This window comes from Lithobates pipiens, unplaced genomic scaffold (genome assembly GCF_037356315.1).
Source record: "Lithobates pipiens isolate NorthernLeopardFrog02 unplaced genomic scaffold, aLitPip1_a1.2 Scaffold_25, whole genome shotgun sequence".
NCBI classification, from domain to species: domain Eukaryota; kingdom Metazoa; phylum Chordata; class Amphibia; order Anura; family Ranidae; genus Lithobates; species Lithobates pipiens.
The window spans coordinates 172991047-173009544 of NW_027507787.1; the positions used below are offsets into that span (position 1 = coordinate 172991047).

At 42.7% G+C, this 18498-nt stretch overlaps 1 protein-coding gene across 1 annotated transcript in view; it reads left to right on the top strand.

Moving 5' to 3' along the window:
* Positions 1 to 18498, top strand: part of LOC143930667 (alpha-2-macroglobulin-like protein 1) — a 210419-nt gene that overhangs the window by 179272 nt on the left and 12649 nt on the right. The window contains exons 30-32 of the mRNA XM_077455170.1: positions 188 to 406; positions 9689 to 9813; positions 12309 to 12399. Of these exons, the coding sequence (XP_077311296.1) occupies positions 188 to 406; positions 9689 to 9813; positions 12309 to 12399 (435 nt within the window). The remainder of the gene's footprint in view (positions 1 to 187; positions 407 to 9688; positions 9814 to 12308; positions 12400 to 18498) is intronic.

Below are 18498 nucleotides of genomic sequence, written 5' to 3' on the forward strand. Positions count from 1 at the left end.
CTACATCTGTTTACCTGACACACCAGTCCTAAGTTACTCATTCTTGTTTGCTGCATTTACTTTATGGACTATGGAGCTGCTGGGTTCATATCTTTGGATTCTATAGCTGGATAAGGTTTGTTATATATAAGTTAATTTTCATCAATTATTTTAATAAACAAGCTTATTTCTCATGTCTCCTGCACAGGACACGGTGGTGGGGTTCCAGGCTCTTTCTCTGTTTTCTAAAATAACGTATGCAAAGCATGAAGGGCTGGAGATAACACTACGCACAGACAAGGAGGGCACTCTTCATCGTTTTAATGTGGCTCAAGAGACACGACTTCTTCTACAGAAAAAACAGCTGACAAGGATTCCTGGAAACTATACAGTCCAGGTGACGGGTAAAGGATGTGTCTTCACACAGGTAAGACTGTGTATATTACAGATAAATGCACACATTCCCCAGCATACCAAGGATCCTCAAATGTCATTCAAAGGTTTTTATTACATAAAAATCACATCACAAGAGCAAGTGCAATGTTTCGGCGCCTCAAAGGCCCACTTCGTCAGGCCTATGGCCTCATTATATGCCTGACAACAGGGTCCTGCAATAGACCCTGTTGTGATCTGATATTTCGGGTCTGGGGGGCAAGCGCTGCTGGCGACCCACTCCCGCTGTTACTGTTATTGGACACAGTGGGAGCCAATCAGTGGGGACCCGCCGATCATTCTTGAGAAAGGCAGAACCGTGGTCTGCCTATAAACAAGGCAGATTGTCTTTCAGTGAGAGGGGAATGTGCTAAGCAGAAACACAGATCTTTACATTCCCCCAGTCAAAGCAGCCCCCACTGTTAGTAAGCACACCCAGGGAACACATTTAACCCTTTGATCACCCCTGATGTTAACCCCTTCCCTGCCAACGTCATTAGTACAGTAACGGTGCATTTTTTTTTTTTTAGCACTGATCACTGTATTAGTGTCACTGGACCCCAAAAATTGTCAAGTGTCAGATGTCTAATTTGTCCGCCGTAATGTCGCGGTTTCCACTATAAGTCGCTGATCGCTGCCATTAGTTGTAAAAAATAATTTAATAATAAATAAATAAAAATATACCATAGTTTATAGATGCTCTAACTTTTGCACAAAACAATCAATATACACGTACTGTATTTTGTTTTGTTTTTACCAAAAATATGTAGCAGAATACATATTGGCCTAAATTGATGAAGAAATTTGATTTTTTTTTTTAATTATTGGGAATATTTTATAGCAAAAATGGAGCTGAAGTGGTTAAAGCACACAGCAACATCTCAACATGTGTTTATATGGGTTCTGATACGTTTCTGTCAATGGAATGGAAGACACTTCAAGAAGAAATGCTAAGGTTTGAATTAGGGTTGCACTGATTTTTTTTTATCTACAAGTACTGATACTTTAGGTTAAGTGTTCGCCGATATCAAGTACCTATACTTTGTAACGCGATTTGCATCCATACAAAATACATGGGTGCAAATCGCACTGCAAAGAATCACATGTGATTTGAACAGGAATGTGGTTCCCCCACTGCTGCTGTGTGTGTATAGAAAAGGAAAAGCCCCATCTAGTGGTCAGTTTATAAAAAAAATTATAACTCACATTAAAGCCGAGTTCTGCCTGTAAAAAAAAAAATTTAAAGTCAGCAGCTACAAATACGGCAGCTTTTAAAATAAGGACACTTACCTGTCCAGGAAGCCCGCAATGTCCTCACCAGAAGCCGACCCATCCCTCGGCTCCAGGTGGAGGCATCGGCATCTTCAGTAAGGGAATCAGGAAGTAAAGCCTTGCGGCTTCACAGCCTGGTTCCCTGTTGAGCATGCGTTAGTCGCACTGCGCACATTCTGAGTGGTCCCTTCTCTCTTCTGGGACCTGTGTGTCTCCCAGAAGACAGCCGGGGGATGGAGGGGCCAGACATGGAGTAGATCTTCGTGGATACTGCGGCGATCTTTCGCTGGAAGTGGGAGCAAATACCTGGCTAAGACAGAAAGGTGCCAAATGTGGCACCGGAGGGGGGGGGGCACCGGATCAGCCGAAGTTCCATTTCTGGGTGGAATTCCATTTTAAGTACATACCTGGTCAAATGAAAATCTGCATAGGTGTCCCGATCCCACCAATGAAAGAAAATCATGCCCACTGGAGATGCTTACAGGGCTGGAGGAGATGTTCTGGTACCCAGTGGGTATAGGGCAGAAGTGATGTCAGCTTGGGGGCAGACTGCCTCTATATCTCCTCCAGCCCTGTGAGCACCTCCAGTGGCAGTTATTTTCTTTCATCGGCCAGACTGGGATGCCTATGCAATTTGCATTTGACCAGATATGTACCTAATGCATGGGTTCTCAAACTACGGCACGCGGGCCACATCCGGCCCACCAGCGTGATTATACCCAGCCTGTGGACTGCCCCTTTAACATCGCAGCATTCCTCCTCCCCTCTGCTACCTTTATCACACAAGACAAGGCACATGAAAGGTCCGGACAAAGGGCAGGACCTTTTGAGTTAAGAAGAGGGTGATTGGTTACTAGGCAGTGGGGTGGTCCCAGCAATCAAACACCTGCCTTTCACTTGCAATGTCCTGCCATTTGCCTGGACTTGCTTAAAGTCTTGTGTGATTAAGGTAGCAGAGGGGAGGGCTGTGATGTTATAAGTGTAATATCGGTGGGGGGAGTGTGTTATGGGGGAGTCTGTGATGGGGGAGTCTGTGATGGGGGAGTCTGTGATGGGGGAGTCTGTGATGGGGGAGTCTGTGATGGGGGAGTCTGTGATGGGGGAGTCTGTGATGGGGGGAGTCTGTGATGGGGGGAGTCTGTGATGGGGGGAGTCTGTGATGGGGGGAGTCTGTGATGGGGGGAGTCTGTGATGGGGGGAGTCTGTGATAGGGGGGATATCTGTGGTATGGGAGTCTGTTATGGGGGGATCTGTGATGGGTGACTCTGTTATGAGTGAGTCTGTGATGGGCGGGATCTGTGATGGAGAGGAGTTTGTGTTGGGGGGGGGGCTTTGTGATGGGTGGATTTGTTATGGGGGGCTCTGTGATGGGAGGGCGGATCTGTTATGGGGGGGCTTTGTGATACATTCTGTTCCTGTTAATGGGATTCTTTGCAGTGTGATTTGCACCCATTCATTTTGTATTGATGCAAATCACGCTGAAAAGTATTTTTTTGGGGTATTGGAGCATTTTCACGGGTATAAAATGACAAGGGATACACAAAGCACTGTGTTTTTCCATTTGCCTGTTTGACTGTCATTGACCAAATATGGTCCTGTCCATAATTGCTGAATGACAGCCCCCAGGAAACCCCACTCCTTTAGGCTCAGCTGTCATCCACTGGATATGTCATTCGTGGGCAAATAGTTGCCAGGACAGGATAGTGTCCGCATCAGAACTGACAACACTTTGCATCACTAGATGACACGATTCATAATGGATGTACATCATGGGACATTTTTGGGTGCGTTTTAATATTTATTAAAGTGTCTTATTAGCATTTACATTTTTTTATGAGTGAGTAGGGGTACTCATTCTCATGGAGGATGGTATCGGGGTGCTTCCTTATTGCTAAAGGGGTCTTCCAGATTCTGAAAAGCCCCTGTCCTCAGACCCCCACAACCACTGGCCAGGGTTATGGGGAAGAGGTCTTCATCAACATGGGAACAAGGTGCTTTGCCGCCCTCAAGTTGAGGCATGTTGCCTGGTATGGTTCAGGGGGAGCACATACAAAGGGTCTGGTATATAATTGGGGGGGGGGCCCGCACTAATTGTTTTTTTTTTTTTTTACATAGGGGTCCCCCATAACATCTGTACTAGATCCTAATCTAAGATAAGAGTCTGGTATATAGAAGGGAATCCCTTGCCATTTGTGGAAAAACAAAAGTAGTGTCATTCACTTGCAAATTAGACAGGTTTTTTATTTTCTTTGTGAATGTCGGTTTTACTGTAGTAGTTTGTATACAGTGGATATAAAAAGTCTACACACTCAATGTCAGAACACTAAAATGTCAGATTTCTGTGATTTAAAAAAATTATACAAAGATAAATCATTTCAGAATGTTTTTCACCTTTAATGTGACCTATAAACTCTACAACTCAATTGAAAACAAACTGAAATCTTTTAGAAGGTTGTGATTTTAAAATAAAGTGGTTGCATAAGTGGATAAACTCTCTTATAACTGGGGATGTAGCTGTGTTCAGAATTAAGCTATCACATAATTCCAAAGGATATGTTTGGCACAAAAACAACACTGCACATCTTCAAAAGAATGCCATACCCACAGTGAAGCATGGTGGGGGCAGCATCATGCTTTGGGGCTGTTTTTCTTCAGCTGGAACAGAGGTCTTAATCAAGGTAAAGGGAATTGTCAACAGTTCCAAATACCAGTCAATATTGGTACAAAACCTTACGGCTTCTGCTAGAAAGCTGAACATGAAGAGGAGCTTCATCTTTCAGCATGAGAATGACCCAAAGAATACATCCAAATCAACAAAGGCATGGCTTCGCCAGAAGAAGAGTAATGTTTTGGAATGGCCCAGCCAGAGCCCAGACCTGAATCCAATTGCATATCTGTGGGGTGATCTGAAGAGGGCTGTGCATGGGAGATGCCGTCGCAACTGAGAGATTTGGAATGTTTTTGCAAAGAAGAGTGGGCAAATATTGTCAAGTCAAGATGTGCCATGCTTAGAGACTCATACACAAAAAGACTGAGTGCTATAAAAAAAAAAAAAAAAAAAGGTGCTTCAACAAAGTATTAGTTTAGGGTGTGCACACTTATGCAGCCACATCATTTTATTTAATTTTTACTTCCCTCCACCTAAAAGATTTAAGTTTGTTTTTCAACTGAGTTGTACAGTTTATAGGTCACGTTAAAGGTGGAAAAAGTTCTGAAATGATGTATCTTTGTCTCATTTTTTTACATCACAGAAACCTGACATTTTAACAGGGGTGTGTAGACTTTTTATATTCACTGTACATCTTGCTGATATGCCACTTCACAAGCAATTTAAGGGCATCCCCCATTTTTAACGTTTTGCTCCCATTGACTTCAATGGGGTTCAAATTTGGCACCTGTAATTCAGTAAGGTTCACTAAACTCAGGTATAATCATATCATTCCTATTGTGCACCCGACTAATTAAAATTCTACAATATGTTTTTGTCTAAATACAGCAGCTCTAATCTGGCAACTCTACGGATTCTTATAGTGAATATTTATGACATTTTATGATCAATAATGAATAATTATAAAACTGTATTATTTTAAATCATTATTGAAATCTGAATAACAAAATAGCAACTCTTAGGCCCCTTTCACATGCGAGATCCACTCAGGCCTGCCTGTCAGTTTTTCAGGTCAACCTGATCGGATGGTCCATTCATCCCAATGGACAGGTGGGTGCAAACAGACTTACAGTGCCTTGAAAAAGTATTCATTCAAGTATTTGTCATGTTGCAACCAAAAACATAAATGTATTTTATTGGGATTTTTAGATGATAGACCAACACAAAGTGGCACATAATTGTTAAGTGGAGGGAAAATGATAAATGATTTTCAACTTTTTTTTTACACATAAATATCTGAAAAGTGTGACATGCATTTGTATTCAGCCTAATGTCTAGTGGAACCAATTGCCTTCTGAAGTCGCCTAATTAGTAAATAGAGTCTTTCTGTGTGTATTTTAATCTCAGTATAAATACAGCTGTTCTGTGAAGCCCTTGGAGGTTTGTTAGAGAACCTTAGTGAGCACCACTTACCTCCTGCTCATTCAAAGCCCACGCAGTATCACCACGTCCATTCCACCACAGCATCTGCCCCCTATAAATCCCACTCCCGCCTTACCACCCTCACCCTCCTACTAATGTCTGGTGACATTGCACCAAACCCTGCCCCCCCCCCACACCCAATTCCCACCCCCAAAATATGCTGTCTACCTCCCTCAACAGTCGTAACCCCCACCTTCTCATCCCAATTCCCCTAATTCCACAAGTCGGCCCCCCTCTTTCATGTGCCCTCTGGAATGCCTGCTCAGTCTTCAACAAACTAGCCTCTTTCAATGACCTTTTCCTCTCCAAATCCCTTAATCTATTTGCTATAACTGAAACCTGGCTCCAGGAATCTGACACTACCTCTCCAGCTGCCCTGTCCCACAGTGGCCTCCTTTGGACTCAATCCACCAGACCCAGTGGACGAAAAGGAGGTGGCATTGGACTTCTCCTCTCCCCACAATGCACCTTTCAGGTACTTCCCACACCTCCCTCTCTTTCCCCCTGCTCTTTCGAAATGCACTGCAATCGTCTTTTCTCTCCAGTTTGTCTGAGGGTCGCTGTTATTTATCGACCTCCTGGACCAGTGTCACGCTTTTTGGATGACTTCTCTGCATGGCTAACCTATTTTCTCTCATCTGAAGTACCTGCTATCATCCTAGGTGATTTTAACATTTCAATCAATGTTAATACTGCTGCCACTTCTAAACTACTCAACCTAACCTCCTCTTTTAGCCTAACACAATGGACACAAACCACCACTCACTCCAACGGTAACACTCTCGACCTCGTATTCTCCCATCGCTGCACTCCCTGCAATTTCTCTAACACACCCTTTCCTCTCTCTGATCACAACCTTATCCTTTTCACTCTCTACTTGTCTCCTACATCCTATGCTGCCAACCTACAAACCACTACCCGCAGAAACCTTCGCAACCTCAACCCTTCCCTTTTTCATTCTGCTACTGATGGCCTTTAAGACAAAATCGCACCCCTGTACTGCCCAGACCTAACCACTTTCATCTACAACAACACGCTGTCATCCTCCCTAGACATACTTACTCCTCTTTCTACACACAGAACAAGGCCCTGTCTGCCACAACCCTGACAAACAGATGGCACCAGAAGTCTTAAGAGACACAGCCGTGCTCTTGAGAGAGCGTGGCGTAAATCTAAGTCCCTGCAAGATTTTACCCTCTACAAATCTGCCCTTCTCAAACACAGCTCCTGCCTCCACACTGCTAAACAAACCTATTACAACACTCTCATCAAAACCCTTTCATCCAAACCACGTCAACTCTTTTCTACTCTTTATTCCTTACTTCACCCCCCACTGTCCCCACCCACCAACTTGCTTACCGCTCAACAGATTGCCAACCATTTCGATACCAAAATTGACACAATTCGCAAGGAGATATCCAGCATTCAACTTCCTCCCCTACCCAACACAACAGGTCCAACACCACGCTCAATACTCTCCTCTTTTTGCCCAGTTACCACTGAGGAAGTTAATAAACTCCTCTCCACGGCCCACCTCACTACCTGCTCCCTGGACCCTGTCCCCTCACAATTACTGCTACCACCTTCCCACTCTATCCTTAACTCCCTAACCCACATCTTCAACCTCTCCCTCTCCTCCGGCACCTTTCCTTCCCTGCTCAAACATGCACTGGTTACCCCCATACTCAAAAAACCCTCACTAGACCAAACCTGTTTGAACAACTTAACACCCATCTCCCTGCTTCCGTTTGCCTCCAAGCTCATTGAACGCCTTGTCCATGACCAAATGAGTCGCTACCTTATGGACAACAACCTTCTTGACCCCTTACAGTCTGGCTTCCGCCCACAACATTCTACTGAAACTGCCCTACTAAAACTCACCAATGACCTACTAACTGCTAAAACCAATGGCCACTACTCCATACTCATACTTTTAGACCTCTCTGCTGCCTTTGACACAGTTGACCACCTGCTCCCCCTCAGCAAATTACGCTCCCTTGGCCTCTGCGATTCTGCTTTATCCTGGTTTTCCTCCTACCTATATCAGCGCACTTTCAGTGTCACTTACAACTCAATCTCCTCTGCTCCCCTTCCTCTTTCTGTTGAGGTACCCCAAGGTTCTGTCTGTGGGCCCCTCCTATTCTCACTCTATACCTCTTCCCTGGGCCAGTTGATAAGCTCCCATGGTTTCCAATACCACCTCTATGCCGACGACACCCAGATCTATCTCTCCACTCCTCAACTCACCCCCTCAATCTCCTCACAGATCTCCAACTTACTGAATGACATATCAGTATGGATGTCACACCACTTCCTTAAACTCAGTCTTTCTAAAACTGAGCTTGTTATATTTCCTCCTTCACGATCCCCCCTGTGACTTCACCATTAATATCAACAACACAACATTTGGTCCCTCCACTCATGCCAGGGTCCTGGGTGTAATCCTTGACTCTGACCTCTCCTTCAGCCCCCATATCCAATCACTGGCTAAATCCTGCCGCTTCACCTCTGCAACATCTCCAGAATTCGACCCTTCCTGACTAATGACACCACAAAGCAACTCGTTCACTCCTTGATTATTTCCCGCCTTGACTACTGTAACTCTCTCCTTAACGGCCTACCCTTAAGCAGGCTATCCCCCCTTCAGTCTATTATGAATGCTGCTGCTAGACTAATAAACCTCACTAATTGTTCCGTAACTGCTGCCCCTCTCTGCCAATCCCTTCACTGGCTTCCCCTACCCCACCGTGTAAAATTCTAATTGCTAACCATAACATATAAAGCAATCCACAATCTCGCCCCCATCTACATCACCAACCTCATCTGCAGATATCGCTCAAATCGTCCCCTCCGCTCCTCCGACGACCTCCTGCTTTCTAGCTCCCTTGTTACCTCCTCTCATGCTCGCCTTCAAGACTTCTCCAGAGCCTCTCCCATCCTCTGGACCTCCCTGCCCCAGTCTGTCCGCTCAGCCCCTACCCTGTCCACCTTTAAGAGTTCCCTGAAAACTCATTTATTCAGGGAAGCCTATCCCACACCCACCTAACTGTCCCCGAGCTGCCCCCATCAAATCATTCTCTGCAGCTATTACCTTTTGTACCACCACCCCCTCCCTTTAGAATGTAAGCTCTATGAGCAGGGCCCTCCTGTACCTTTTGTATTTTACTGTAATTGTGTTGTCTCACCTATACATTGTAAAGCTCTGCGTAAACTGTTGGCGCTATATACATTTTTAATAATAATAATAATAATGAAGGTCAAGGAACACACCAGACAGGTCAGGGATAAAGTTGTGAAGTTTAAAGCAGGGTTAGGTTATAAAAAAAAATATCCCAAGCTTTTAACATCTCACGGAGCACTGTTCAATCCATCATCTGAAAATTTAAAGAGTGGGGCACAACTGCAAACCTACCAAGACATGTTTGCCCAGCTAAACTGACAAGCCGGGCAAGGAGAGTAGACGTGCACTGACAAAAAATGTGTTCGTTTTCATTTTCGTTTCATTATTTTTTTGCTTTTTTTCAGATCCGATAATTCTGATTTTCACATTTTCAATTTCGAATTTAAAAATTTTCCAATTTTGGAATTCGAGAACTGAGAAATAGAAAAATTGAAAATCTGAAAAAAGAAAGAAAATCAGTAAAATTCTAAATAATAACTAGCTAATAATAACTAACTATTAAATTATATGTATTAGAATGTCCTTTCAAATTTGGCTGTTTGTGAATGAATACAAATTTATCTGAAGTTATGAATTATCCATAACGAATGCCACATCTAAACAAATGGAATGGAACAAATTAATAATAATTAATAATAATAAAATTCTTAGCTCTGTGAGCTGATAAGGGGTCTTATTCTTGCTAGGATTCTGGTTTCATTTAACCCAGCTTCCTATTTTTTTGTTTTAAACAGACATCTTTGAAGTACAACGTGTATAAAGCTGAAGCCAGATCAGCTTTTGATATCAAGGTGAATGTCACTGTGGTAAAGGTGGAGGACCAAGCTAAACCTAATTTACATTATGATATATCAGTACGGTGAGTAAGACTAATCCTGTTGTGTTTTTTAGTATGACACTACAAAGAAAGTAAAATCACCACATTGCCTTAAGTGTAACTTATCTCCTTAATATTTAAAGTGTATCTAAACCCAGTTTCTGAAATATATAATGAGCAAGTTAATGTAGTTTCAAAAGTCATTTTTAAAGTGTTACTAAATGCACAACAGTAAAAACAGTCTGTATATGCAGTACAGCATACTTGTTATGCTCTGTGGAACCTAAGGGGGTGTGTAAAAAGGCTGTTTGATCCTGTCTCCTCTCATCTTCCCCTTCTTCCACTGTCCCCAATCTGCCTCCTGATAGAATAGAGGCTGAGGGACAGGCTGCACATGCTCCGTTTGGTGTGTATTGCCAGCAAGTATTTTTTTTCTTGGGATAGTGCATGTGATTAGCACAGGGCCAATCAGCTCTGTCCAGACAGAGGGTCAGGGGTCCTACATCCTCATAGGACGATCCTGGGAGAATGAAAACAATTGACAGAGATGGTAGGCTGCATTGAGAATGGCTGGGAGGATATAGTACAGTTTTAAAGAATTCATGTGCTCACAATTTGTGCCTATACAAACAAATGGCAACCACTCCAACCTATAACTAGCATTTGCAGCAAGGAGCACATGAAAGGGCAATGCATGTAAAAAAAAAAAACTTGCCAGTCAGCTTTCAACAAACCAAATTGACCCTTTTTAACAGTTCATGTTAAAAACAAGGGGTTTCGTTTGCACACATTTGCAAATACATGTGTAAGCTGCACTGGCCACGTCACAGCATCCCAGTGTACTGAAGTCCTAACTCTATTTTGAGAGTCTACAAGTTGGGAGACCAAGTTGCCCTTCCATGTGCTCCTTGCTGCAAAGGCTAGTTATAGGTTGGGGTGGTTGCCATTTGTTTGTATAGTCGGTGAATTAGTGTGAGGATGCATTGGATACCTTCGCTTCCATTGTCCTTTTGCTAGGTGACCAGTGCTTCACTGAACCTTTTAAGAAGGTGTGGGCTCCCTCCAGGCATAGCTGACCTTAATCTATCCATTATTATATATGTGCTCCAACTCGGAGGCAATCAAATTTTACAATTAAGAATTAAGACTGCAGTACATTGGGATGCCGTGCCATGGCTGCTGCAGCTTACTCATATATTTGCAAATGTGCAAATCTGAGGGGCATCCTCAAACGAAAGGTGGAGGAGTTTGAGATCTCTTACATCCACCAGCTCCATGATGTTGCCATGGAGGAGTGGAAGAGGACTCCAGTGGCAACCTGTGCAGGTCTGGTGAACTTCATGCCCAAGAGAGTTAAGGCAGTGCTGGAAATTAATGGTGGCCACACAAAATATTGACACTTTGGACCCAATTTGGACATTTTCACTTGTGGTGTACTCACTTTTGTTTCCAGCGGTTTAGACATTAATGGCTGTGTGTTGAGTTATTTGGAGGGGACAGCATATGTATACTGTTATACAAACTGTACACTCACTACTTTACAGTGTAGCAAAGTGTCATTTCTTCAGTGTTGTCACATGAAAAGATATAATAAAATATTTACAAAAATGTGAGGGGGTGTACTCACTTTTGTGAGATACTGTATACATGTTTTTCAAACATGTGTTGTGTTGTTTGGCTAGGGTTGCTATTTAAACATAAGAAATCTGCAGGTCAGCCTGGAAAACCCCCTCCCTCTGTGTACTAGTAGCCCAAAATAGGGTCACACAAGCTATGATTCATGCCAAAATAGAAGCCGTGTTGCTGTATAGGATCCCTAAATATGAGAAACTTTGGAACCCTTGAGTTGAAAGCTATTTACCCTCCAACTCTGATAGTACACTTTTACTTCCATAATTTCTCCTATATACACATATAGGGCAAATTCCACAGCCCCCCTAGATGTTCCACGCCCCCCCCCCCCCCCCCCCCCGGGGATACTCACCTACCTACCTAATCCCTTCTTCTACCTTTCCCACTTTTCTCCTGCTATGCTTTTAACTCAATACTTCTTAACATGTTTCCTTCTCTCTTATGGTTTACTGAAGCCATTACACATCAATCATCCCCCTGGTTGCCATTTCCCACACAATTCTTTGCTCTTCCTGAAACTTAGGAATTGGGGCACCCAAGTCCTCCTTAACCATACACCAGGCATACCGCCGTTCTACCCAGTTATGTTTTTTAAGTATTACCTGGAACTACTTCAATATTTGGGTATCACTTGTTCAACAAATTTTAAACAAACTATCCTTAATGTGATTGATGCACCATGTTCTACTGATGCTTTGATTGTTCTCATTCTCGACTCCAAACTGGATGACTGTTCCAATTTTTTTAACCCACAAAATTTCATTGTGACATTTTTATTGTCTTCATTTTTATAAAATATTTGAGCAAAAAAGAAAAATCTACAGGTCTTCGTTGTGCTCTTAGTTAATTGCTTTGCATTCTTTCTATTCTTTAATTTTTAAAAGAATATGTTTTCATTCCTACAGGTACACAGGCCCCCGCAATGCATCAAACATGGTTCTGGTTCAGGTTGAATTACCCTCTGGTTTCAATGCAAATGAAGAGTCTCTGACAAGAGTAAGATGGAACTACAACATATAGAAACCATTCACAAATGTGTATGATTTATTTTCTATGAATGTTACATCAATGGGTTTCAGCAGATCCTCTTGTCTAAATGGGTTCATTGGCAAGGCCGGGTCCTTTCAGTTACCATTATCATGTATTCCACAGTCAGATTGTCAGGGTTTCTGCCTCCTTTCCCACATCCATTCCTAAATTATTACCACATGCTTGAGATTTTAAGAGTGCATGTCATTATAGAAAAAAAATGATTGCCATTTGGATCATCCTTTACAACTAGTCACCTACTATTGTCAACAGATAACTTAGCCTGGTTTATGAGTACAGCCGTTGTTTTAGTGTGTATTGGTAACATAGGAAACAAGATAATTCAAAGACTAGGTATATATCATATTAGTCTATTACTTTCAATGACAAAGCATAGAGGCCATATTCACAAGCAGATACTGCTGGCAGCAAAAGAAATTACATTTAATTATTTTGGAATGAGTTATAGCAGCTTTTAAATTATAAACACTTCGACTCTATAGCACTGCTGGTCTTAATAAAGAATGGGTGGCCACATTCGGCTAAAGGAGGCAGGAGCGGGCCACTCCGCTTTCCACTTTTTCTGCAAATGGTGAGACTTGGTTATGTGAGTACCCTGGTGCATATAAACATATGTGGTCTTTATTATGGCAATTTACTATTTTTTTTTTTTTTTTTTTACATGCACATGAACATTATTTTAACATAAATAAGGCTATCAGTGTGTGCTAAAGTTTTTAATTAGTAATTGTACTTACAGTAAAAAAAAAAAATACTAAAAAGATTATTTAGCGGTGTATATAAACAAATGCTCTGCGCTTTTGTATATGTGAATATATCACTATTATAAGTATGTGAAAGCTGCAGTCTCATATGTGCCAACACAAGACATAAACTTGGTAAAACTCTAATAGACTACACATTCCCCACTCAACTAATATACAGTGCAAAAAACAATATAAGACAAAATATAGTAACTCCAATTAGTGAGTCCTAATATGCAAATTGAAACTTCAATTAAAGTGATGGTGCTTCTATGGACGCCCCATGATAAAATTAAATGCCGATGCTTCTTATGGACATACAAAGTTCTTTGTAGCATAGGCACTTTATTGTATCACAGGAGGTCCATAGAAGCACCGTAACTTTAATTTAAGTTTCAATTTGCATATTGGAACTCACTAACTGATTTACTATATTTTGTTTTTTATTGCTTTTTGCCCTGTATATTGGTTGAGTGTGGAATGAGTGGTCTATTTAGCACAGTGATTGTGTTATACTGCTCCACTCTCAGTGCAAGTCTATAGGTCAGTAGAGATTAAAAACAATATATTCTACATGTAGCTTTCCTAGTGATTCATTTTATCTCAGCATTTGTTGAGCTAGAATGCTATTTATACTGTCTAACATACAGATAGTGACTAGAGAGGAAACTTACAAATCTGTGTACGACCTGCAGTCATACAAATTAGGAACATTAAACATGTAAAAATGTAAAACATCACATAAAATAATTCTGTTAAATATCTCAATAAAAAATGTTTACCCATAAAATACCAGACTGGTTTAAAAAGCCATACATTAATCCAGTTACACATTTTGTAATAAATATTTTACATACAGATTAACTTTTCAACTATGAATCTCCTGTAATCCCCTGCAAATGAGCACTTAAACTGGGAAAGGGAGGAGCTCCACTCTGAGCCAATCGGGGCTTGCATTGTGCAGGGCTGTCCATCTAATACTGGAAGCTGGCTGACTGGAGAGCAGACCGATGACCTTATTAGTGTAGTAATCTATTTACAGAATGCAACAACTTTATTGTTTATTTGCAGCAGGGCCGGTCCTATCATGGGTCCTGGTGGGCCCATTGGACCCAGGCAGCACTTTGAGAGGGCAGCAAATTGAACCACGACGCCTTTCCTTCTATCCTATTTACTCAGCAAATTGACGACCAAGATTTTTTGCCCAGCAGTTTTGTGTGTAATGATGACAACTGCCCCCGGGCCGCCCTGCCTACCCCTATGTAGGCCCTAGCCTGTCTTATATACTACCCCGGCCTGCCCCTATACTGCCCTAGCCTGTCCATATACTACCCTAGCCTGCCGCTATACGGTCCTAGCCCACTCCTTGGAATTGAACATAATGGTATGTCATATAATTTTGCATATAGACAAGGTGCTGTTGCATGTAAATCTGACTTCCTGATACATTTAATTTTGGTTTTAATTATCATGATATAAAATAATGGATATGGGGGCCTTTTGGTGAGCGTAATTTTTTTGTGGGGGGGGGAGCAGCATTTCATTCTTGGACCCAAGCAGCACAATGTCTTGGGCCAGCCTTGATTTGCAGTATAGTCTGCAGAGAGCTCTCAGGAAGTTTAAGATCAGGCCATGCTTTCTGGCAGTGCTGTCGGCAGCATAGGGCTGATTAGACATAATAACAAATCTTTTTACAAAAGGGTCAGGCTGAAAAGAGCCCAAAAGGGTGATATTACTAAAAGAGTCAAGCAGTATTGACAAACAAGGTTTTATTTACTAATTAATAAACTAATCTGATACAAAAATTGCATTAAACACACCTCCAACTCTCCACAATTAAGACAACCTTATCAACAGGGCTGGACTGGAACAAAAATTTGGCCCTGGACTTCATCCAGACCGGCCCACTTTAATTTTGCAAACACGCAAAAAAACAGTATATAAACTGTACGCAATTGCGCAAAAAAGCCCCTAGAGAGCCCCCCTTACATCAGGGTCCCCATATAGCCTTCCCCTTACATCAGGGTCTCCAGAGAGGCACTCTTACATCAGAGTCCCCAGAGATCATCGGCCTTACATCAGGGTCCCTAGAGAGCCAACCCCTTACATCCGGGTCCCCACAGAGCCCCCCCTTACACCCGGGTCCACAGAGAGCCCCTCCTAATATCAGGGTCACCAGAAAGAGGGCAGGTAGTGGGCCAGGACCCTGTGGTTGGGGACTCCTGGACTGACTCGGGGCTATGGGCCCCAGATTCGGGGCTATGGCCCCAAAAGTCCCCCCCAGCGATGCCACTGGCTGTCACTGAAACAGGCCCACTGAGCCATCGGCCCACCGGGAAACTCCCTATAGTCCCTATGGCCAGTACATGCCTGCTTATCAATAGCAATTATAGCAGCTGCTGAAGACCATGAATAGCATTTTCATTAGGACTGGAGCAGCACAGGGGCGTTAGGGGATAACATCCTATAGAGTCAGACAAAGTAAAAAAAACAAACAAAAAAAAAAACAAGAACAAATGGAACTTTATATGAGCCGTGACCATCCAGTACACAAGACTCCATCCCCGATATTTGTTAAGGAAAAGGGAAGGGGGCAAAAAATGGGCAACGGGACTTTATATGAAACAAATTACTTGGGGTGAATTACTTCAATCAATATGATATAGTAAATTACTAATTTATTGGAAACACATCAAGAGGTAGTACAATGGGTATATTAATAGTAATCAGATATATGATATACAAAATTTTATAATATAATTAATATAATTGTCGCATAGCCCAATAAAATTCATGATACAATGATAATAATGAACATGACAAAGTAAACAGTAGACCGACAGTACATTCCAAAGTGTGTATATAATAACCAATAAAATGAATTGATGATTGAAGTAGATCAAACCCATAGTAGAATCATGGCCGCTAGGGCATGGCATTCATTGGTAAAGAGCTCGACGCGTTTGGTGGATCGTCTCCACTCATCAGGAGCAGCTGTATATTGGAACACCTATGATAAATCATATATTATAATAATAATCAATGGTAATTGATTATATACATAGGCAAAGAGGGGGAGCATAACAATGGTCCTAGTCACTCTTACCTATGGATGACGGATAAAATATATAGTGGATGGTAATGGTAGTGTACATCAGAAGCGCTGGGAGGGGTGTAATAGCCTCCCCGGGGAGCTGGGGTGACATCCTGGATTGGCAACCGGGCCATAGAGAATAGTTGAGAGGTCCTTGTGGATGGGATTCATTCGGCCAAGTAGCACTCATAAGAATGAATCCAGAAAAACTAGTGAAAGGCAACAATTGGGGCTAATGTTAGTAGAGTGTGAAATCAGGGAAGTTAAATAGACAAATAAAAAAAGGAAAGGAATAAGTGGGGGATATCGGAATAAGCCGGAATAGTCACCACAAAGGAAACAGAACAGATGTGCAATTTTGTGCAATGAGGTAAAATCAAAAAAGTGACACACCACCATAAAGAACCCCCAGAGAGCCCAACCCAAAAGTTAAGTTTACCTGGGATTACACAGAACAGTGTCCAGTAAGGAGTGAAAATTAGGTATAAGGGCAGATTGAGCCGAAATTGAACACTTGTAGAAACGAAGCAGAGTAAAGAAAAGAGGGTCCGCAGCACCACCAATGATGTACACCGACGTCACGCAAAAAACTATGTCCAGATCCACGGGGTAGAAGCATCCACGTCTGAGCGACTAGCGCTCATATAGGGGAGCCCAGCGTCCCTCGTGTTTGGAGGTGATTGGAAAGACAACGTCCGCCGTGCGGCGTCACACCATGACACCGCACGTACGGCGTGTGGGCGTGGCGTCGACGTGCAGCGATGGCAGGCCACCATCCCCATATCAACCTAACCAGGGGCTAACTGACTTTGATTGGCAGCAGCGGGGGCCAATGACTCCGCTGCTGTGTCTCAGTCAATCAGGAGGAGAGTCCAGAGTGGCCGAGTTACTCACAGACATTGCTGTAGAGAGATGGGGCTCAGGTAAGTATTAGGGGGTGCTGGGGGGGCTGCTGCACACAGAAGGATTTTTATCTTAATATATAGAATGCATTAAGATAAAAAAAAAACTTCTGACTTAACAACCACTTTAACCACTTGCCGACCAGCTGCTGCCAATATACAGGCAGGAGGTCAGCTCTATTGCGTGAATCGTCATACTGGTACGTTGGTTGGTGTAATAGATACAGTGGGTGTTGCCGCCGGAGCCAAAGAGCATGGCTGGCGGCTGCATTCACTCCACAGAAAGGCAGAATGGTGATTTGTCAATGTAAACAGATCCCTGTTCTGACAGGGGTCTAGAGAGAGAGTGTCTGTTCCTAGTGATCAGGAACAGCGATCTCTCTATTCTCCCAGTCAGTCCACTCCCCCCACAGTTAGAAAAAAACCTCCCTAGGGAACACTTACTGGCAACTGTATATTGGGAGAATCTTTTCTTTCTATGGACTCCTTTGCTCTAGATTAGCGGTCTCCAAACTTTCTAAACAAAGGGCCAGTTAACTGTCTTTCAGGGGGGCCGGACTTTCGGAAGTTAGAGAAGAAAATGAACTGGCTTCAATAGGAGAAAACAATGCCCAATATTTGTAATAAGGGGAGGAATAGTACCCCATCATTGGTGTCAGTGGAAGGAATAATGACCCATAAATGGTGTCAGTGGGGACAACTGTGCCCCAATGTTGCTGTCATTGGGAGGAACAGTGCCTCTTCATTGGTATTGGAGGAATGGTGCCCCACTGTTGGTGTCAGTGGAAGGAATGATGTTCCATTGTTGAAGTCAGTGGATGGAATAGTGCCTCAAAGGCCAGATAAAAGTATGCAAAGGGCCACAGTTTGGGGACCCCTGCTCTAGATCCCAACTTTTTTGCACTATTGAAATATTAGTGTAGTATCCTGTTGTAGCATTGCACATTGAGTAAAAAAATGGCAATGTATTTGTTTGAAAGCCTGCTAAAGCTATTAAAAAAGGACTCCAGGATTTGCAGAATTCTTAAAAAAATCAGCTGTTTTATAAGTTGTGTCAACTGTACTTCCAGTGCACCAGCTCTGGACCTTCAGGTCTCTGATACAGCAGCTGCAGATTCCTTTGCAGCCATTCTGCCTGCCCCTATTCTCTTCCTATCAAATTATGGAAGGCTTTGTGTTATAAAGTATGTGAATGGACACCAGAAGGGAGAGATGGGCAGAGCAGCTGCTTTGTATAAAAGCACATCTCATGCCCTGTACATACAAGCGTCTGAAAAATCTTGGATGGTTTTTCCAACGGAATTCC